At 38.0% G+C, this 22,373-nt stretch overlaps 4 protein-coding genes across 25 annotated transcripts; 3 read left to right on the forward strand and 1 right to left on the reverse strand.

Moving 5' to 3' along the window:
- Positions 1 to 207: 207 nt before the first annotated feature.
- LOC116766650 (cytoplasmic dynein 1 intermediate chain) lies at positions 208 to 11,865 on the forward strand. Of its 19 annotated transcripts, none has more exons than XM_061521503.1 (17): positions 208 to 538; positions 1,723 to 1,853; positions 2,380 to 2,570; positions 2,864 to 2,991; positions 4,062 to 4,124; positions 4,456 to 4,476; positions 5,159 to 5,206; positions 7,259 to 7,426; positions 7,536 to 7,692; positions 7,990 to 8,244; positions 8,460 to 8,577; positions 9,019 to 9,250; positions 9,674 to 9,834; positions 10,350 to 10,490; positions 10,615 to 10,740; positions 10,849 to 11,006; positions 11,356 to 11,865. In XM_061521503.1, exons 2-17 carry the CDS (start codon positions 1,731 to 1,733, stop codon positions 11,357 to 11,359), a joined length of 2,094 nt encoding a protein of 697 aa, XP_061377487.1. In that variant the 5' UTR covers positions 208 to 538; positions 1,723 to 1,730; the 3' UTR covers positions 11,360 to 11,865. The 19 variants fall into 19 exon arrangements, with proteins under 19 accessions (XP_061377487.1, XP_061377489.1, XP_061377491.1 ...); XM_061521507.1 differs by having other exon boundaries at positions 209 to 538; positions 7,292 to 7,426; XM_061521506.1 differs by having other exon boundaries at positions 209 to 538; positions 4,092 to 4,124.
- Positions 11,866 to 12,194: 329 nt separating this feature from the next.
- On the reverse strand, positions 12,195 to 14,416 carry LOC116767081 (peptide deformylase, mitochondrial-like). Its single transcript, XM_032657250.2, has 4 exons — positions 13,216 to 14,416; positions 12,746 to 13,140; positions 12,550 to 12,670; positions 12,195 to 12,443 (listed from the first exon to the last, which is right to left on the reverse strand). Exons 2-4 carry the CDS (start codon positions 13,079 to 13,081, stop codon positions 12,250 to 12,252), a joined length of 651 nt encoding a protein of 216 aa, XP_032513141.1. The 5' UTR covers positions 13,082 to 13,140; positions 13,216 to 14,416; the 3' UTR covers positions 12,195 to 12,249.
- Positions 14,417 to 15,321: 905 nt separating this feature from the next.
- LOC116766904 (3-hydroxyisobutyryl-CoA hydrolase, mitochondrial) lies at positions 15,322 to 17,716 on the forward strand. Its single transcript, XM_032657048.2, has 5 exons — positions 15,322 to 15,546; positions 15,669 to 16,203; positions 16,274 to 16,548; positions 16,632 to 16,773; positions 17,162 to 17,716. Exons 2-5 carry the CDS (start codon positions 15,669 to 15,671, stop codon positions 17,305 to 17,307), a joined length of 1,098 nt encoding a protein of 365 aa, XP_032512939.1. The 5' UTR covers positions 15,322 to 15,546; the 3' UTR covers positions 17,308 to 17,716.
- Positions 17,717 to 18,653: 937 nt separating this feature from the next.
- Positions 18,654 to 22,051, forward strand: LOC116767024 (zinc finger protein 449-like). 4 transcript variants are annotated; one of them, XM_032657171.2, is made up of 7 exons: positions 18,654 to 19,025; positions 19,139 to 19,447; positions 19,917 to 20,075; positions 20,425 to 20,525; positions 21,018 to 21,190; positions 21,262 to 21,417; positions 21,843 to 22,051. In XM_032657171.2, exons 1-7 carry the CDS (start codon positions 18,858 to 18,860, stop codon positions 22,025 to 22,027), a joined length of 1,251 nt encoding a protein of 416 aa, XP_032513062.2. In that variant the 5' UTR covers positions 18,654 to 18,857; the 3' UTR covers positions 22,028 to 22,051. The 4 variants fall into 4 exon arrangements, with proteins under 4 accessions (XP_032513062.2, XP_032513063.2, XP_032513064.2 ...); XM_032657172.2 differs by having other exon boundaries at positions 21,027 to 21,190; XM_032657173.2 differs by having other exon boundaries at positions 21,030 to 21,190.
- The last annotated feature ends 322 nt before the right edge of the window (positions 22,052 to 22,373 follow it).

Here is a 22,373-nt window from a genome sequence, read left to right on the forward strand (position 1 = left end):
CTTACAAATTGTGTGATAGCCAATGGGAAAATTTTCAAAAATATAATGGAAAACTAATATTTCTGATAAATTTATTACAGCATTTTTTAATATACTTATGTATTATGAATAATATAAAAAAAAAAATAAGTTGTGAATTTACGGCTACAATTCAGATAGGAATCACATTATTTGATTTCAACAATTTAATTGGTAACATTAACCAGAAACCTGTCTTGCGGCAACACTCGTTTCTTGTCGTAGAAAATATGTGTCGTCCGTCTGCATAAACGCTACTGGGACACCAATTGAATTATTAATAAATTCTTGCTATAACCGTTTAAATTACAACTTAGACCTAATTGTAGTGCTAAAGTGAACATCGTGAACCGAAATAAAAGTATAAAACAATTTCAAATAAGTATAAACAATTCTCTCCTATCAGACACTTTCCCGTTAAGTCGATCAATATTATTTACGCCACGTTTTTCGGCGTTTTATATATATAAATATTGATCAAGAATGTTGTAGTGCGTTCTGAATATCTGTTAATCATAAGGTAAGCTTTCCAGTTACGGTAAAACATGAGTCATAATTATTGTAATGTTGATGCTATGAGGTACGTCAAAACGGTTCCTGCCCATCTCACCATAATGAAAATTGAAAATCAATAAATGTCAATATTCGAGCAACATATGTTTTTGGGTTGCCGCATTTAAATAAACAAAAGTTTTATATAATTCTGTATTTTCAGCAAACTCTTGAATCTTTTAAATCCAATCACAAAAGTTGCTGAATATCATTACCAGATTATGTGCTGTACCTGTGTGTAAAAAAATATTTTTTATATTAAACCTTATTAAAATTAGTGTTTACAAAACATTTATATATTGTGAGTTAGAGTAATAATTATTGAAAACATTCTTATTTCTTTATTAGGACAGAAGTAGGTAAAAACGTAATTAGTACTTCTTGAATAAATCACATTAATTGCAGATAATATATAAATAAAAATTACTAGTTCTTTTATATATAAATTTACAATGAGCTTCAGTTTTACAGACTTAATATATTATTTTACTATAATTTATTTTTTGTCTGTCATAAGTTTAACATATTCAATTTGTATGTACTTTATTGTTCAAATTAAAAGTCAATTTCTGGAAAGCTATTTCTATCTTGGTAATTCTGGTTCTTTCTCAAGCTGTTTTATTTGAGACATGTATAATTGCATGATTACATCATTTAAGCAAGTTGTCGTAGCCGGAAGTATCAACAAAGACATCTAATGATCATTCATTAAAAAAAATATATCTCCCTGAAAATTAATAGTCTCTTACCCTTAAGGTAGAGACGAATTTATTTTTGAGTTTCTGATTTGATTTGTAGTAGTTGTGGTGGCCTGGAGGTTCAAGGCCCACCTCTCATATGTGAGGGTGTGGGTTCGAAACCTGGCAAGTACCAATGTTATCTTTCAGTGTCATATTTACTATCTAAGAGTATATGTGACAGATGGTGAAGGAAAACATCGTGAGGCAACCTGGATTTATAATTTCAAATTATAACTTTGAATTTGCCAACCTGCGTTGAGCAAGCATGGTGATTTATGCACTAACCTTCTCCATGTGGAAAGAGGCCTTTGCTCAGCAGTGGGCTCTGATAGGCTGATGATGATGATTTGATTTGGCAATTAAATCACTGTTAGTTAACTATTAGTTTCTGACTGAAACCTTTAAATTTCAGAATAAATCATGTCGAGCATGTCAGACAGGAAGGCTGAGCTTGAACGGAAAAAGGCCAAACTACAGGCTCTGAGGGAAGAAAAGGATCGCCGCAGACGTGAGAAAGAACAAAAAGATGCCGAGGAAGCCTTGGTGAGAAATAATAGAGATGGATATTTGTTCTGAGAAATATTTTTAGATGTTCCTGGAGCGAGGGGTAGGTTACATTAAGGACTTAGAGGAATTAATGAAATTTACTATTCCTGGTTTGTTGCACCTGGTATTGGGCTCGTGGCTTATCCACAAAGATAAAGGCAGGCTAACTCTACTTGGTTTAAGGTTAGCTGCACTAATCTGCTATTTAATAATTGTGGATACAATATTAATTTATATTTTTAATAACCAGACCTAACAAAATGGCATATATAGATTGTAAACATAACATATGGTACATACAGTTATCTCAGCTTGTCCTATAAAATATAACAAAGTGATAAACTCAATACCAGAATCACTAAATGGTCGGGAATCGCCGAGTAGCAGCCGACCCACAAGAGTAGAACAAGAAGACATTTAGGGCCTACTGGTGGTAGTCTTTCCTTAAAGCGTTTATGGTTGATTATCTCACATGTCCCGCTAACATCTTATATATCACGTAATGTTGCTGTCGGCCTCCCAGGCGCGGGCGTCGACGGCCTCGAGCGCGGACTCCCGCCGCGACCTCGATGAGATGCTGTCGTCGCTGGGAGTGGCTCCGGTGAGGGACGTGCTGTCGTCCCTATCCTCGCTGGCGTCCCTCACGCCGCCGCAGACCGCGTCCCCCGACGCCAGCCTGCCGCACGCCGATCGAGCCTCACTACCCGCCAACACGTACGTATAAACCATCAGATTGTGAATGTCGACCACTTGCGAAGACAAAGGAACAGTGTTGTTTCCGAGATGTCTCTTGGTCTTTGGGAATACGGCACCAAGGCGATAAGAAATAGTGATTTAGGTTTCCAGCAATGACCCACAATCAGAAGTCAGCTGGAATAGTTCCTCTGTGAGAAGTTCTCGTCAGCCAGCCGAGTCAGTCTCTAGACTGGACCTGTACTTCTCCAGCCTGTGTATATATCCCATCATATAAGGAGATTCTGTAGTAACATGTATTTATTATGTTCCAGAGGTGGCAAGAAGCCGCCCCAGCTGCAGGTGGTGTCGGTGCAATCCACCGACATCCCGCCCAAAGAGAACGTGACGTACGCCAAGCAGACCCAGACCAACACCTCGTCGGTGACGGAGCTGCGAGACGGTACGTCCGCGGACACTCAGACATCCCGCTGTCACTAAAACTATATTTTTGTGCAGTTCAATTAATTCCAAGGCGTCACTCGCCCACCATGAGGCGGTGCGAGGCCGCCTGCGCGCCTCACACCGCCTCATTGCGCTCGGTAGTTATCATAAACATTTAAAAACTATGATAATTATAAAGCGGACTTTTGAATTATTTTTTTGTGTAAATGTGAATAATTTTTTAATACTGGATGAGAGTCCAGCAGACAGACCCTCACATCGTACCGCTGTATTGGTTATATTGTAATGATGTGAAGCTGAAAGTGAGTTAAAGTGGAGTACCACATATATAATCAAACGTTGTCCCCCGCGAGTCGCTCCCGAGCCGGGCCCGCTCTTAGAGCTCGTCGCCGCGCCGCCCCTACTACGGTTTGCGGGTCTGTCGAACCAACCATAATAACTGCGATGTCCGGGTGATGGTTTTAACAAATCATTTGCAAATATTTAGAACGTTACATTTAGACTTTTTATATTTTTTTTTGCAACTAGAAATGAAAATGACTAGTGAATATTTTTCCGTTCTCTCACTGTATCATCGTTTCGAGACTCATTTAAAGTATTTGCGAATGGGCCATGTCTGTGGTAACCGAACGACATCTGTAGTTACGAAGCAGTATTTACTTTTCTGTAAACATCTAGTTCGGGGCCGCCCGTAGTCTCAATTTATTATATACCGTAGAGATCGAGAAAAAAAAATAGAAATGTCTTTTATTTTTTTTTAGTCCATTATTTGTGGCCTTAAAGCTTTTTTACTCTTCCAATACGTTAAAAGTTTATACAATAGTTCATATATTTAGTGAAGGCTTTTTTTGAATTTAGAATTTTCTTGGAAATTAAAAAAGAATCTGAATAATAAATTCCGACTACTGTTTTCGCGCTATTTTTTTCGTTAGCTCGACGCGCCGCCGAGCAGTTCCTACGTGTAACTTAATAATGTACTAATCGAGCTGACCGCAAGGAGTCGGTCCAAAGCAAAAGTAAATACTGTGTGAGTTAGGTGTACCGTTTGTTTGTGCTACCATAAACAAGGCTGCTCTTCCAATGCATCGCCGCTTGCAGGATACATGGAGGACTGGTGGCGGCCGCGGAAAGGTAAACACACTTTATTACTATTAACCTGTTAATGAGTCAGGCCGCGTCATGCATGAGGGGTCACGAATTATTGTCTTTACTGTTTTTAAAGGGGGTCTCCGTCAGCATGTGACGGAGTCTGCTAAAACCACGGTTGCTTTATAACATTTTAATGTCGAAGATACTTTGTGGAATTGTTTTTATAAAGAAATTATTTAAAAAGCCTTTGCATATTATGAACCAATGAGGTTTTATAGTGCGTCGGTCATATTACTGAATGTACAACTTTAGTGTTAGTATGTACCATGTGAACCTTTAATCTGACATATTTTTTTAATTTCTGTCCGTCTAGCGCACGCCACTGACTTCTACGGTGAGTCATCATTCCTCCTACTCCTCAGTAACCTAACCTCGTTTCGGTCATTGCCTCGGTGTCGGTTTTGTTACGTCGTATCTGTACATAGACTATCCCTGAATCACGCTTCTAGAAGTTTCCTACTAACATTTCATAGGTAAAGTTAAACCAGATCACTCGATCCGTCGCGTGCAGCGTCACATCCAGGAATCTGGCGACACGTAGCGCATTATCGGTTCGAACGCATCGCCGCGTGATGCTCGAGGCATGTCATGCCGAGGACGTGGCCTTCCAGAGTTCTCCACGTCACCACACACTAACACGTGTATAATGATTGGTGAAGGGTAACGCCATGTGCCGGGCCACTCATCCGCCGTTTCCACTAACAGACCGCACAGCTCTTAACATGGGACCCATTCTATTCAGCTCTACGACTGGCCCGTCCCGCTGACCCGCATTGGGCAGCGCAGTAGTGCGCGGGGCGTCCGACAGCCGTCCGTTTTATTGCACACGCGTCCGTCTTCGCGATGTGAGCGACAGTCTTACAGCTGCATATGAATGGCGTCCCGTGGGGTGCCGCTGTAGACACCTCGTGTAGGTGGGACACCTCCGCTGTTATATGTATAGAAGATATATATTTTATTATGTATGATGGTCGAAAGATACTGACATTGTTTTTTGTTTTCCTCCCTTTTTCAAGACGAGTACAATCTAAACCCGGGTTTAGAGTGGGAGGACGAGTTCACAGGTAGGTTCCAACTCCGAATCATCAATACTGATCTAGACTAAACCCCGCCCTTGGTAGAGCCTGTGCCACTGTCACTCAGCATGTCCGCTCCTTACCTCTATATCAGTAACATCCTATAGCTAACAATAACATTTAACTCAGCACATGATTGTCCCGATGTAAGCACATGCAGACTACACGGCCGTGGCCATCGACGACATGTTATAGTCTGTTTGTGGTTACATTCCTTTTAATATTTGACATTTCATTATCTGTACGATACTTCTATAGTCTATGTTTGAATGTTTGTTGCATGTGACAGAACGTAATCGTTGTGCATGAAGTGCAGTTGATATTATCATAGTTATATGCGACGCGTCTCTAGCTCGTGGAGAGCTCGGGAAGATTTTGTTTTGCATTCAACGAGTTTATTGTTAGCTTTCTGTCACGATCAAAACGCTTTTTATATTATCGTGTGTGTGTTCTGTAGTTACATTACATAGTGTGGAAGCTCTACACATACCGTCCCGTGTCTCTGGTTTAAAGTTACACAAACTTAACTCCATTACTCCTGATAAATATAACAGGGAAGATAATGCAGTGAATTATTATTAATTTTTTATAATTATCCAATATAAATTTTTACTTTTTAACTTTAAAGAGTTTATTTAAAAAATATATGCTCAATATATTAACCCGAGTACAACGTGTTTGTTAAGTTTTGTCCCTTCCGAGCTACTAATGCGAGTGACACCACAGCGAACACTATATATCTGTCATTCATTACATAAGATGTGAGAGGTCACTGCTTCAGTAATCGTCTGCCAAAAACATGAAAGAATTGATATTTTAATATAATATTCATTTTAATAATAAACATGACGTTAGCTACGAGTGTATTTAACTAACTAGTACATTGTATGAGCAATCAGTCTAGTTAGTTAAGATTTTCCATTCGTAAATCCAATTACTAACAGATTCTTTACGAAAAAAACTACGATCTTTTTTATAACAAAGCGGTTAGTTCGAGGACATAGGTACAGAATACTAAAGTTTCTGGTGTGACATTTGTTTAAACCAATTGTACACGTGATGAAAATTAAAATCACGTGTGATATTGTGTACAAGGTATTAATTAAAAGTGTCAGATGACATAAAGAAATATTTAGAAGTTTATTAAAAATTAAACGCATGGTGTTACGGAGAGCTCCCTCACCACCAATAGAAAACAGAACACATTGGTAACAAGTGTAAGGTCTAAACTCTAAACTTTCCCGGGCCTTCGTCTAAGGCAACCTTTCCCAAAGTGTGCGGTATCGCCCCCATTGCAGGCTCTACAGCCTTATTGGGGGGTGGTAAGACACCCTGAAAAAAGTGATTATTTGGGTAGAGACCTGACGGCTGATTTGTAACTTCATTTATCGAGGATAAGTTATTGCGGTTTTTCAGTAGGCGAACAGATGGAGGCGCTAAAAAATAATTTATTGTCAAAGTAGGCTGTAGACGAAATAAGTTTGGGAACCACTGGTCTAAGGCATCATAATGCTAAAAAAATCTCATAGAAAAGATTGCACAAAGCATATCATCAAACATTATTTGATAACTAATTGTATTATTATTAAAGTGAGTAAAAAAATACAGATGAAAAACATAACTATATATAATTTCAGTCTTACATGTTTTTGGTGTAGTGAATACAAGTGTGGATCTAGACCTGCCAGATGTCATCAGTATTAACCTCCGCCAGTCGTAGTTCATATACGTAGTGCCAATATTACACAATGTTTCCTTTCACACGTAACACTGAGCACGTTTCATTGTGCCATGAAGTTATTTAAAACATTCGAGAACACTTTAGATCGGTGACTTTATTAACGTTAACGAACAACGTTGCAAACAACGAAACTTGCACAGACACTAAACAGCTTCATGGTAACAAAAGGGTACGACCGACTTCCGATCCATTAAAAAGAATAAATTAATGAGAATGTAATGAATCCCAAACTACACAAAGAGAAAGTCAGTCGTAAGCCAGAGGCGGCCAGCAAAGGGCCATTCTTATTCACCGTCCAGTGCTTACATTCGACGGTGATGGCGCGCGGCAAGGAGACGACGAGGACGCCTTCCACGGGAAGTTACCGCCGGGGATCCTGCCGCACGGACTGCCCACCGTCAAGGAGGTGCAGCCGGCCGTCACCGCCGCGCCCGCCGAAAAGAAGGACGAAGAAAAGGAGAAGAAAGGTCAGGACGCATCGAGTCCACAAGAGATTACGAGAAATAGTACTTCCATAACTTGTTATATATTTTATCTGTCTCAACGGAAATCGTATGTTGTATGTACCGACCGCAGTTCGCGAGTTGAGCAACGACGAGAAGCAGACCATCATGTTGTCGGCGGAGTTCCAGAAGTTCATAAGCAGAGCGGGGCGGGTCATAGAACGAGCGCTGGCCGAGGAGGTCGACATCTACACGGACTACACCGGCGGCGGCGACGGAGAGAACGCGCAGTAAGGGACACTATGCGTACGGGGGGAAGTCTGGGGGGTGTGGGGATGATTGTTGCACGTCCATCTCATATATACTGAACGGATTAGGGGGAAAATTCCCAATAATGTGGCCTACATATTAAATATAATTTACCCCAGAATTTCATATAGTACTTGGCACACATTATACATTTCTCTCTGAACACCAGGTCTCTGGACCAGGTTACAAAGATAGTAGAAAAGCAATCCATGATAGCAGTTCGAAACGGAACTTGTTTGAGGGTTGGAACTGTAGCTAATAGAGTGTTTCTCCCCCAGAGACGACAAGTCGGACGCGCGCTTGTCGCTGGTGCGCACGTTCCAGGACGAGCGCTGGTCCCGCGGGCGCTGCGTCACGTGCCTGGACTGGTCGACGGCGCACCCCGAGCTCATGCTGGCGTCCTATCACAACAGCGACGACGCGCCGCACGACCCCGACGGCGTGTGCCTCGTGTGGAACACCAAGTTCAAGAAGACCACGCCGGAGGACATCTTCCACTGCCAGTCGCCCGTCATGAGCGCCACCTTCGCCAGGTCAGACAACACACGGCGTTTTTATTATTTTTATCTCGATAGGCTCCAGTCCGACAGTGGAAGTGTCGGTCTACACTCACTTTGTTTATACCTTAAAAATAAAAATAAAAAACTTAATATTCAGTACAAATCCGTTTCAGAGTTACCTAAAATGTCTAACTGTGAACACAACCTCATTATAATATTAAGTTATGTATACGCGTGTCTGCGTCCAGGTTCCACCCTAACCTGATCCTGGGCGGCACGTACTCGGGCCAGATCGTGTTGTGGGACAACAGAGTACAGAAACGAACGCCCGTGCAGAGGACGCCGCTCTCGTCACAAGCGCATACTGTGAGACTCAGTCTAACTCAATTTTTAAAATCCTTCTGCATTCGGGTTACAAGTGGCGCCATCCGTGCCGTACTAATTATAACATACTGTCCTTATATTTTTTTTTTGACTTATTATAGTACTGGACCATTGTGATTTTGCAAGTGCAACATTTAAGTATCAACCTGTATTTGAAAACTATAAATACTGGCTTCAGACATTTTGTAGGACATTAGTGGAAGTAACGCTGAACATTGAAAAACATATCTGGAACCGTATCTCGATCATTTATTTAATTAGTGATATTAGGCCGGAAATGCGTTACTTCATTTTGGAAAAAAATATATTCTTGTATTACTGGACTATGAATCAAACGTGGCTGAGTACCGTCCTCAGGAGACTGGCTTTCAAATGAAAAGCAAGTATGAAATGTAAGTAGACCCATGACGGTGCGTGTTGCAGCACCCCGTGTACTGCCTGTCCGTGGTGGGCAGTCAGAACGCGCACAACCTGATCTCGGTGTCGACGGACGGGCGCATGTGCTCGTGGTCGCTGGACATGCTGTCGCAGCCGCAGGAGACCATCGAGCTGCAGCACCGCCAGGGCAAGGCCGTGGCTGTCACTGCCATGGCCTTCCCACATGGGGACGTCAACAACTTCGTGCTCGGCAGCGAGGACGGGAATATTTACACCGGTAACGAACACGCACACGCACACACACACGCGCGCACACACACGTACACACACGCGCACGCGCACACACACGCACACACACGCGCACGCGCACACACACGCACACACACGCGCACATGCACACACACACGCGCGCACACGCACACACACACACACACACACACACACACACAAACACACACACACACACACACACACGCGCACACGCGCGCGCGCACGCACGCACACAATATATTAAAAAACTTTAAAAAGAAAAACAAACCCATTTCATTAATCCGAGATGTGTGTCAGTGTGTCTCAATGCTTCCAAGCCGAGGCACGAGCAGAACTCAATGGACACCCTTCGTTATGTTAATCATCCTTCTCGTTATGATAACAGCGTTGCGAGCGCGCTTCTAGTGTTCTTTATAAATGAATCCGCCAGGTTGCCGTCACGGTCAGCGAGCGGGCGTGTCGGACAGCGTGGAAGGTCACGCGGGTCCTGTGACGTCGGTGTCGTGTCACGCCGCCCCCGCCGCCCTCGACCTGTCGCACCTGTACCTCTCCGCCTCTGTGGACTGGAGCGTCAAGCTGTGGAGTCTGAAGGTTCACCTCTCCCCTCCCCTCGCTCCCATCACCACACGGCCTTGACAATCATTATTGTCTGTGTGTTGTTATCCGAAACTCGGTACTGAATGAACTACAGAGCGAGACTTGAAACCTCTATCAGAAATTGGGTCCTTAATACTTAAAATGGTCTCTGCTGAAAGTATTCTACTAGCTCAGAACGAACCTCTCGAGTGCCGGGGCTGTTTACACTCGTAGATGGGTCATAAGATACAACTGACCAATAGTCCTGACTGCTGCTTGAACAGGTCACGCGCAAGTCGGGAACGTAGCTTTGACTAGGGCTAAAGCGTAATGGCCGTTGTTTAGCAGATTTAGGGTCCATGAAAAAAAAATGAGCTACCGGCTCCCGCTTGCTTAATGCGACACTGAATATAAGTAATTCTTTCACTAAAATATATAATTGCATAGTTCGCCCTGCAACACGATAGATGTCGCTAATGTAGGGTCAGGGGATGATGTAAGTGTAAGTGACCCCAGAGTGGATGTTCCAGGAGAACAAGGCGTTGTACTCGTTCGAGGACAGCGGCGACTACGTGTCGGACGTGCGCTGGTCCCCGGCTCACCCCGCGCTGTTCGCTGCCGTGGACGCGGGCGGCCGCCTCGACCTCTGGAACCTCAACAGGGACACCGAGGTCTCGCACACCATATAAACTCATTACTGAAAATAATCTTTAAGACGAAGCTCTCAAAGCAGTGGCAATCTCAGTGATGATTGTATTACATAGAGCACATGTTGTATGATCGTCCTTCCGCCAGGTGCCGATAGCGTCGGTGATGTCGGAGGGCGGCGTGGCCTTCAACCGCGTGTCGTGGAGTCCGAGCGGCGCACACGTCACGGCCGGGGACGACGCGGGCAAGATATGGGTCTACGAGCTGGCCGAGGTCCTTATATATAAAGATACACGAAGAAAATATAACACATTAGGAGACGCTACAGAACAGTAGTGACAGTGGAGCGCAGTTGTAATTGTGACATTGTATTATTAACAGAACGTAGCCCAGCCGCGGCATGATGAGTGGAGCAAGTTCGTGTACACGCTGCAAGAACTGAGGAACAACCAGGCGGACGAGGAAACGGATCGCCTCAGCCTGGCCAGCGGACCACCGTCGCTCTCCAGCCTCACCTCGCTGGCCAGCAACCCGCTCAGGTAACGCGCACACGCACACACATACACACACAAACATTAAGAAAATGTTTCCGGACGTTATGTTAAATAATATTTCTATTTAGACATTTTATACTAAAAACCAGCAGAACTATTTTGTATTAACTGTGAATGTTAAGATTAGTTGTAGATTTTAATGTGAAAGAGAACAGAGATTACTTCTTTATGCACTACTTTTATTAACATGAATGATATTGACAGTGAAATAAAAACATTGTATTCTAGACGCAAACTTAAAATAAAAGTTTGATGTGAACTGCGAGTCTCAATATATATTATGGAATCAATTGTTCATGACAGACACGGTGTGACTGTTGAATACTTGTTTCAGATAACTGCTGCATTGGGACGTTCGCTGCGGGTGGAAGCTGTGAGGAGACAGCTTCCATAACGGAACTGATAGATGTTGTGTTATAAAGTGATTTGATAAAGATGTAATCTGAAGTCTGATGAGAAAGATGAGGAATGTAATGCTGAGTCAAGTTTGCCCGCTGTGAATCGAATTAACATAAACCGTATAAGGTCGGCAGATTATCCATACAAATTATTCAGTACAGCGTGTTATAATATTGCTGTTTCCTATCCAAGTAGATGTAGATAAATGTTATTCAGCAACATATTTACGGCACAAAAACTTCATTTTCACTTCTTAATATTGTACTAACTCAAAGCAGCTTATCGTAAGTAAAATTATACTGTAGGCGACCAGATGTAACTATTCTTACTGTTTATTATATACTAAGTAACTTAGTGTTATAGATGTTATATTTATTTATAAAAATGTTATGCTGGCACTTAGTCTGCATGGTAACACTCGATAATAAATCTACTGCTTACTAAATGTGTTATTATTTTATACTATTGAACAATTCAAACAATAAATGTATTATAATGAGGGATTTGTACGCTGGTTACAGAAAATACTAACAGAGATAATCATATTACCAACATCTTTATAAGACTTAGTCCAAGCAAAGCTATATTTTCTAGTAGTTTTAAGTACAGGTTAATATTGGGGATTTATCATATTTATTAAAAAAAAAAACACGCAAAAATATAAATCTATGACTTTCAGACAAACAGCAATTTTAATAATAAATTTCCCAGATGTTACAAATGCTAAGTGATAAGATGAAAGTGTCCGTCTGTTACGTTATTACTATAAAAACATTTAGTTGGGATAAATTATATATTACTACAGTGAACATTATAACATGTTATTAATTCACTCAGGACTAAAAGGAATTGCAACTTTTCCTTTTGATAAGTTAACTTCTTCCCAGCATGAACACAGCAGTGTCTTCCTATCCATTATGTCAGTGTACAGCTTGCCGTCTAAATGATCCATTTCATGCTGAGCTATCCTTGCTCCCCAACCTTTAAATACTTTAGATATTGCCTCGCCTTCTTCATCATAACCTGGAAACATTATGGATACATTATTTTAATTAAAACTGAACTTAAACTTTAATTTTTAAATATCATATAACATTAATCTTATTTTAATATTATAAATGTTACTCACCCGACACCTGCACTTCTTTATATCTAGCAACATCTGCTGAAAACGCTCTGACACTTTCACAAGCCTCGGGATGAATAACTTTTTGGTAATCAACCACTTTGAGTATGGGGTTGATGAATACCTATGGCAAAAGTAAAATATAATGTTTTGAATTAAGAAATTGAAATACATAACATAAACCTGGTTACTTACGTACAGTGAGCGGAACAGCACTGATTTGGCGCTGTTTAATCAATTCAGAAGATAGTGAAGCTATTTGTTTCTCTGTATGTCTCAAAACAATTACCCTCATATTGACTCCTATCTGTGGGGCCGCCATTCCCACACTTCCATATTTATATAATACATACTTGAGAGCTTGCACGACCATTCGAACCTCATCACTTTTTATTTTATCCACTGGCACCGGTTCCGCTATTTTACGCAATATAGGATCTCCTATTTGTACCACATGCTTGTATGGTGGTTTCGATGGACCTCTGGCAGGAGCTAATTTGGCGTACCAATTAATTGCTTTTCGAAGGACACCCATTTTATTATTTAAATATGTTTATGTTATAAGGATTAAGGATTATTTAATAAGCTTATAACCTACAAAAACACTTCAAATGTCATATTTGAAAGACCAAACCAAGTTTGTTTATGTCGAACTCGATGGATACCTACTTTTTTATTCATGCTTCGATTTCATATACATAAGAATTGTGGACTTTCCTTGTAGATTCCAATTACATTTTTACCAACATCTAAAAAACTACACAAAAATACACATATACTAGTCGAAAAAGTTTGTTACAACATGTAGTAAATTGATAATGAAAACTAAAGTTTAAATATTAAATTTTATTATTTTACACACAAATAACACATTTTACAAACTAAAAAAATAATAAAAAATTTATTGGTAGGGGTAGAACATCCTATAAGACGCAAGATAAGAATATAAGGTATTAGAACCGTCGTCCAATCCACATTTACATAACTAGTGATCTCTTATTGAGATTTTAAACAAATGACCTGCAGTACTATCATGGACTAGCATATCCAATCCTTAGTCGACTTATTGTAGATGTTATGGAGTGGTTCGCTAGTTTGTACAGAAAAAACAAGTTAAATGTTAAATATCTGGTAGAGGAAATATATTATGTCGATCATTAACACCCTTTTATGGGGACCGTTGACGATAACAACATTTATTGAGGTGAATTTTAACTAACCATTCAAGATAATTTGGATTATCAATATAAGTCTAAATTAGCGGTAATTTGAATGGTTTGCTTGGCCGCAGTTAATACAATTTTTTTTAAACCAATATTAAAAAAGTTTCGGACAAAAGATATTTCTCTAATTCTTTTCAATAAATTCTACAATTCGTTTTCTGTGTATAAAAATGAAAAAGATGTTTAAAACTTTCCCAGTTATTTTAGAGTTCAATGTACAGTCATAAGAAAACAAAGAGATTAGTTTGTCTAAGAGAATCTGAGATAACTCGTAGGTCATTATAATATTTAGATAGCCACCTGTTGGTGTGTATTAAAATACATCATATAAATATTGATGTGTCCTTTCATATATCAAAACGGTACGGCTTCTTGTTTTGAAATACGGGAGCTTTTGTTTCTTTTTAAAAAGTTAATCCAGATTCTCAAATAATTAGAGAATGTTTCGAAGTAGGTACAAATGATACAAGAATATTATAAACCTTTAGAAAATATAAAGTGCTTTGAAAAGACAACTTTAATAAGATACGCTACTTGACTTGGATTCATATTCTCTGTAAATAACAGCTAAACTTATATTAGTAAACTGCAAGACTGTACCTTGTCCCATAATATTATTCGATCAGTATATATAAAATACGACCAATACAATATTAATGGTTGTAAGAAATAATTGATATAATTAATTTGGAAACAGAAATACAATGTAATATAATACAAAAAATTAAAACAATAATTAAAGGAGTCTCCAAAAGAAAACATAACCTTCTAATCCTTTAACTTGACACTCAAAACAATTTTAAATCATGTTTTTAATTTTTTTTTAATATTATAGAATCAAGATTTAAAATAAACAATACAACACGTAACTGTTACAACAATTCCCAAAGGAAAATAAATAGTAAGCAAACTCTAAAAGCAATGGCATAATGATATTACAAATATTTAAAGTTACATCTTCAAAACTGATTTGAAGTCACATTTGTTGGCTTTTGTCCAAAAAATCGATCAATCAATCCAACAAAAGTTTTGCCTTTTTGCTCTAGTGCGAATGTTAATATGAGAGTGATGGATATAATTATATTGAATTAGTTGCCTTAAATGAACTTTTCTGTTATCACAATGAACGTCTTATTGCAATGTCTCCGTATTTATTATGTATTTATGCATCTAGGATCTTTACAATCGGCCCCTAATTAGGATTAGAGAACATTTTAAATTAAATGTTTAATGTGTTTTATAAACAATACTTCAAAATTTGTATTAATATGATATATATCTATAAATTCCCGGTTTTGTACAATTCAACTATCATAATTGAAACCAAAATATCGACACTTAGTCAGTTTTCTAAAAAAATTTAAATCTTTATTTACGAAAACTGTTGTTTAAAATTAGTTGCTAAATCTCATTTTATATGAGTGCAATGACCTATCAATATGAGAAATAAATCTCTCATATTATAAAGTCATTGTTATTAATTTTGATGCTATCAACATTATCATAAAATAGAAATGTCATACCCAAACTCCACAAACGTCATAAAAGTTAGGATTATTATTTCAAGGCTGTTTCGGTGTTTGTAGTTCTTTAAAATTATTAGCAATGCAAAAAGTATAGATAAGACGAAATAAAAAACTATTACATTATTTTAAATGTTTTAATAAGTGATAAGTTATATTGTAATTTTATTCACTTATTAAGTAATATTAAAAATTTCGCGTTTTTATAGAATTTTTAACTTTATTTCGTATAAAGAAGGAAGTTTAAGTTCAAAGTAAGAATATATTACTTATTATGTAATGTTAATTTTTTTTAACACTACTCGTTATTCAATATTACCATATTTTTCATAATAAACTACTTAATCATGAAAATATTTACATAATTTATTTTTAGATGTTTAAGTTAAGAATCTTACCACAGAAGGCCACTTTACTTAAACGCATGATGTCGTCTCAAGAGAATGATGTTTTATTTGAAACTCTCAATAATGCTGGAATTATAACTTTAAATAGACCGAAAGCTTTGAATTCTTTGAACACTTCAATGGTATCGAAGTTATTACCGCAACTTAGCGAGTGGGAGAATTCTAAACAGTTAGTAATTATTAAGGGAGCTGGAGACAAAGCTTTTTGTGCTGGAGGAGACGTGAAGGCAGCTATTGATAGAGAGGAAGGACCAAGATTTTTTTTCACTGAGTATAACACAAACTACCTCATAGGAAAATACAAAATCCCCTATATAGCTATCATAAATGGAATCACTATGGGAGGTGGCATGGGTTTGTCTGTTCATGGCAGATACAGAGTGGCCACGGAGAAAACTTTAATAGCCATGCCTGAAACTAAGATAGGGCTTTTCCCTGATGTAGGAGGATCTTTCTTCCTTCCCAGATTACCAGTTAATTTAGGATTGTATTTGGGTTTAACTGGTAAGTAATATATTTATATTTTGATGGACACAACTGATTAAATACAATATACATATATATTTTCGTGTAGGTGATAGATTAAAAGGGAAAGATGTTGTCAAAGCTGGTATTGCTACTCATTTCGTGTCCAGTAAGCGTCTCTATGAGTTAGAAATGTTGCTGTCCCGATGCAAGGGTGACAGTGAAGTGCAGTCTTTACTGAACAAGTTCAACGAACCTCCCGAGGAGTTCTCACTGGCACCAAACATCAAACACATCAATTACTGCTTCGCTGCATCCACTGTCGAGGAGATTATAGAAAGACTCGAGAAAGTGCAAAATGATTGGTCAATTAAAACTATTCAGGTGAAATGATAGAAAATGCTTTCAAAGTACAAATGTTTCTTTTATAAAATCATATATAACATTACATTAATACTGTATCTCAGACCTTACACTCCATGTGTCCTGGATCTCTGAAGCTGACGATGTTGGCCCTTCAGCGTGGTGCTCAGCTTGAACTGCCTCAATGTCTCCGTATGGAGTACCGTCTGGCTTGCAGATCGGTAGAGAATCACGACTTCCCAGAGGGCACGTTATTTCTTTTTAATAATTGTTTGCTGTCAGAAAATAATTAGAAAAAAAAACTTTTAGGCCTTTAAGTTGTAATCTAATTTATATTATTTTGTAATATTATACCATTCAGTGAATGGACAGTACAATCAGATACGCTTCATCTTTACTCATAACAAAGTATTGGCCTGAATCTGTATTCCCCCTCTCTTACACTTTAGAAGCTCTTCAAGGAAAGAGTTAATAGGCTTTCCCTGGAACAGTCCACTTACCAACTAAGACTTAACGGACTAACTGGTTCAAATGACTCAAATAATATTTTCATACAACATTGTAATCTAAATCATAGTCGATTTTGTGAATTTCATATTGACTTCACTCTTATCAAACTCTCTTTACCATGCAGGTGTCCGAGCACTACTTATAGACAAAGACAACAAGCCTCAATGGAATCCAAAGACTTTATCCGAAGTCAGCGATGACTACATTGAAAGTTTCTTCAAGAAGCTTCCAGAAGACAAGGAACTGAAGTTCTTTGATGCAAAGTTATAAACTATCACTGATTTACAATGGACATCACTTAACAGCCTTCTCGGGCTGGTTGACTTAATTTTCTAAACAATCTAAACAAGATCGCCATATTAAAAATGTTTAAGTTTTTTTAATTTTTCTCTTCGTTTATATATTTGAGGTAAGCTTAATGAAGTCACAGTAATTTTATAATTGTAATTGATAAGGCAAAATTTATATTGTTATTGTTGGACTGTTTCCTGAATCATATAGATATATATTTTGTGAAAGTATTTGTTAGTTGTCATCGTTGTAGGAAGTTTATATAACGTCACTGTCGTGTGATGGCATTTATATTTACTTTAAGTTTGTACTGTTTTATATTATACCGTGTAATGGACTATTGGGATGTGAACGAGACTGAAATAAATGTTACTGATGATCAGTTCCTCATATGTTTTTTATTTAACAACCGCAACTTCTTAGTATGTTAATGTCGCCAAAAATTCTTATGATTAATCAAAACATGACATTTCTGTAACATTTAGAAAATGTTACAATTAATAAAATTTATAAATCTTTTTAATTTAAAACTTCATTACGTTAGTTTGAGATGGGTTGTAGGCATAAGCATTTAAGACTAGAGCGGTGCGCAAAAGTGTGATCCGATGAGTTGAACGTCACTTGAGGGGGATATATGTTTGTAAGGAAGAAAGAAATGCTAGAGAAAGACAGAGTTAAGTTTGTACTTTATTGTAAAGGAAAGAAAGGGAGACGCGAGCACACATTCTTTTTCTCTCATAGCAAATTACCTTACAAAATACAAACGTTACGTACGTACGATACAAAGTGCAAGCTAAATGTCTGCTTCACAGTGTGGGAGCGGAGGAAAACATGGAAACAATGAATAAAAATTATAAATTCAATTACCTACCGTCAGAAATATTAGTAAAACCAAACGTGCTTTTAATAACTTGCAGAAAATTAATGGGTAAACATATATATACATATAGGTGGAGCTAAAAATTTTTACTTCAATTGTGTAGTCTAAAATCTATAGCAGTATTTTTATTATTTTATGAACACGCTTCACCTAGTTACATGTTACATTACTTCACACAATTGCAGGAGTGTTGATGCGAAGAGCCAAAGGGCTTTATTGATGGTGTCATTTATTTGATATAAAATGATGAATTGTCAGTTTTTCTTTTAAATTTATTTTAGTCTCTTATTCCATTTAACTGTTTATTTAGAACATCTGAAGATGTGTAGGAGATGGTAGGACAGCCCAACTGCCCCCAACAAAGTGTTCTTGTTGCCATATAATAAAAAAATATTAATATCAGTGACAGATACTGACTGTTTGACATTTCATACTATTAAGCTTATAGATGTCAAAATTGGTCTGACAATATATTTTGTAAAATATTTATATAAATTAAAATTAACTTATTTTTTAATATTGTTCATACATTATATTCAAAATAAGTATAAATTTGAATAATGAAATTATAATCTACGTTGAGGCACCCTCAGAAGTCAATTATATAGGTTTTGTTGCTTAAATACTATATCATTATAATTTATAAATAATGCGAACGTATAAAAGAAAGCGACCAGAATACACATTTATCGAGGGTGTTCATGAGCTGTGTAGACTTTGCCTGGAAAAAGCAACCGAATCGGTTCCTATATTTAGTAATGAATCGAATATTTATGCATCTCTATCAGTGAGAATCATGATGTGTGTAGGATTTGAGGTATGAAGCTGAAAAGAGTATTATTTATACTTTGAATGGAAGAAAAATTAAATTCTGAATGAAGATAACAGATATTTGTGAACACTATTGAACATAGAATTTGTTTCTTCCAGGTGAGCAGAGAGGATTGTCTTCCTAACAGTATATGTTCCACATGTCACAAACAATTGAGTAGTTTTTATGAATTTAGAAAAAAATGTGCTGTCATGTATCAAAAATTAAAATGCCACGTACTAGCTGTGAAGCAGATGGAAAGTGAAAAGGCTCTAAAACAAATTCAGGAAAATAATATTACGAAGGCATTCGAGAGTGACACAGGCAGGCATGTTCAGAACCACGGAACTGTTGATGCAAGTAATGAAACACAAATTATAAGTGATTCTGTGAGTCTTATTAAGAATACTATTACAGAAAATATTGAGGTAAGACATGTTTCAGTATTTATTTAGTTCAGAAAACTTATTTAAATAAAACTTGTGCTGCTAATAGTTTCTCATGAAAAATAAAGAATCAATTAAGTCAAAATTACTTTTTAATTTATTAAAATATTTCATAATGAAATGATCTGAATTACTATTAATAATAAAATATGGAGGAACATAATACTTACTGTCACATATTAAGAATAACACACACATATATCCACACACACATGCTACCCTCAAAATAAAAAGTAAGATGCGGTGAAGGTATGTTGGTCTCTTGACAGTGAACACTGTGTTACCATAACTTGCAACAGCATATTATACTGCAGGCTGCAGATAAGGTCTTTATTTTAAGACCCGAAGAAATATTACACATTTGAATAAATTAAATAGTGATTACTTTGTCATTATATTTTTAGAAATTATAAGAATGTTATAAGTCATAAGGAACTGGTTTGACTTCCAGGAGGCACCGGATATATCAGATTTCCTCTCATCAATATTATTAGAAATTGGTATCTTGACAAAACAGGACGGACAAGTTGTGTCAAAAGAACATCTCGAGATGATAGACATAGACAGTGGAGCTGATCGAGTTACATTCCAGTTGTTAGAGGTGGATGAGGTGAAGTACCTTCCATGATCATGATAACTAAGACTTTCGCGAGTCTTCATTTAAATAAAAATAATACATTCAGATATACTTCGCGTTTTTTATTATTTTAAATTTTAAATCCGTTTTCACATTGTCTGTCCGTGACCGTAGTTGCTGCGAAGGAACCGAAACGTCGGGAGTGCTTAAAATAATAAAAAACGCAAAGTTATAACAAACACGTTATAAATGGTAAAAGTTGTTACGAAGATTTATTGAATTTTCCATTGAATAGTATATATATATATAAATTCTTATAATAATTGTTAATGTCCATAAATTTTCTGTTTTGATTGTTGAAAATTGTCCATCTTAATTTCAGGGACAAAAATCCAGTGATATTATAAAGGATAGTGCAAATAGTGAATTATTAAATGTTAGGAATGTTAATATATTAGAAAAGGAACTGTTGAGACCCATCAAGTAAGTTCAATGTTATGTTTTATATATTAACTTGGTTTGCAAATAAAACATGTGGTCATGTACACCTGGCTTAAAGAAACCCTAACCGTCTAAGATACTATGTAGTAGTAACTTATAAAGTCAGGCACAATCATTTACACTCTGGACTACAGAATATAATGCTTTATGGATTGTGATATTCACAGTTTCCTGGCTGTATAGTCTATATTAACCTTGTCAGTCTCCTTACCTCATGCTCGTTTCCCTACACCACATATAGAGCAATCCGAGATTTTCATTTATATCATCGGATAGTTCCGATGTAGATTTATGAATGAGGAACTGGAAACGCGCCGCATTTAGTGTGACGCGACGCGACGGTGGGGTCTTGGGGCGGGAGTAGACTTGCAACCCGTCAATACATTCAATTCGAGATAATGTTTTATTCTATATATTTTTTTAAAAGCTAATCAGGAAACTTTCGTTATTGTGTAAATAAATATCAGTCGTCAGTATTAAAAGCAGTGTCCCGCGATGTACGGAGTGCGGTAAGAGCTACGCGACTCGCGGCGCTCTCCGGAGACACGCCCGAGTACACACGGGAGAGAGGCCGCACGTGTGTCACGTGTGCTCCAGGGCGTTCGGACAGAAGGAGGTGCTCAGGAGGCACGAGCTGGTACATACAGGTTAGTAGAAGCGAGGGAGGGGGCAAACTCTAATCTAACTAACTAAATAAATAACCTCTGTCCGTGCTCAGAGGATCGTCCATTCAAGTGTCAGAACTGTCCGAAGAGCTTCACTCAGCGCGGCGCGTTGTTGTCCCACGGCCGCGCGTGTCTCCCGCCGCCGGCCGCGCGCCCGCTCGCCCTCCACAGGTGTACTGTTTGTCCTAAAGTGTTCCTACACGCCTCCGGTATGTGTACTATACGCCTTATAATTAAATTGATCGATTTTCTTTATACTTAATAATTGATATGCTTAAGTTATTGGTAACACAAACACAAAATAATCAATCAATCTTTTGACATAAAAAATAGGTGTATTTTGTGTTGTCACCCTATTTCACTTTTAATTTGAATTTACTTCGGAACTCAATATAGAGTTTAAAATTGTTATGTAGATGAGAATGTTTAGATTCTTGTCTTTATTTATATAGTTTAACAAAAGAATTACAACATGATTTGTAGTTTGTCAAATAATAAGCTGTTTGTCAAAAACTTGGATTATAATTAGTTAAAAAATGGTGTTCAATGCGTTCAACTGTCCTGTCACGTTGACATTGACACATCGTAATGTAACACTAGCTACTAATGGCAGCTGTCACCTATCGCCTGTCAGGTCTGTCTCGTCACGCGTTGGTGCACGCGGGTCGTGTGTTCTCGTGCTCGCCGTGCGGCCGCCGCTACAGCGATCGCAGCTCGCTGCTGCGTCATCTCCGCTCACACAAACACGCGCGCACGCATACAGACACGCGGCGCGACGCGCACACTGACGACGCTACGGCTTTGACTGTCACTGGATGATATTAAATATATAGTGAAATGCAATTTGTTTTGTTTTATTAAAACTTATCATAATAATTTTTTTTTTAAATATTCAAACAGAAAATTTTGAATAAAAATCCATCGAAACAAGCAGGAGTCAAAGCTTTTTTTTTTGAGGGAGAAAATCATCAAATGACCCCTCTTGTCCTGGATGGGGCAAGAGGGACTGTCAGACTCCTACTGACTAAAAACATCCCGTACCTTCTCCTGCTCCGAACCAGGAAGCGGTGCATCATTGCGTTTGCAACCGTAACCGTTCTGGTCCGCAGACCCGCGCTTACGGTGGCTGGAGATCTTCTCGAGATCCCCAATGTCTGAAACGTCT

Source organism: Danaus plexippus, chromosome 10 (genome assembly GCF_018135715.1).
Source record: "Danaus plexippus chromosome 10, MEX_DaPlex, whole genome shotgun sequence".
NCBI lineage: Eukaryota > Metazoa > Arthropoda > Insecta > Lepidoptera > Nymphalidae > Danaus > Danaus plexippus.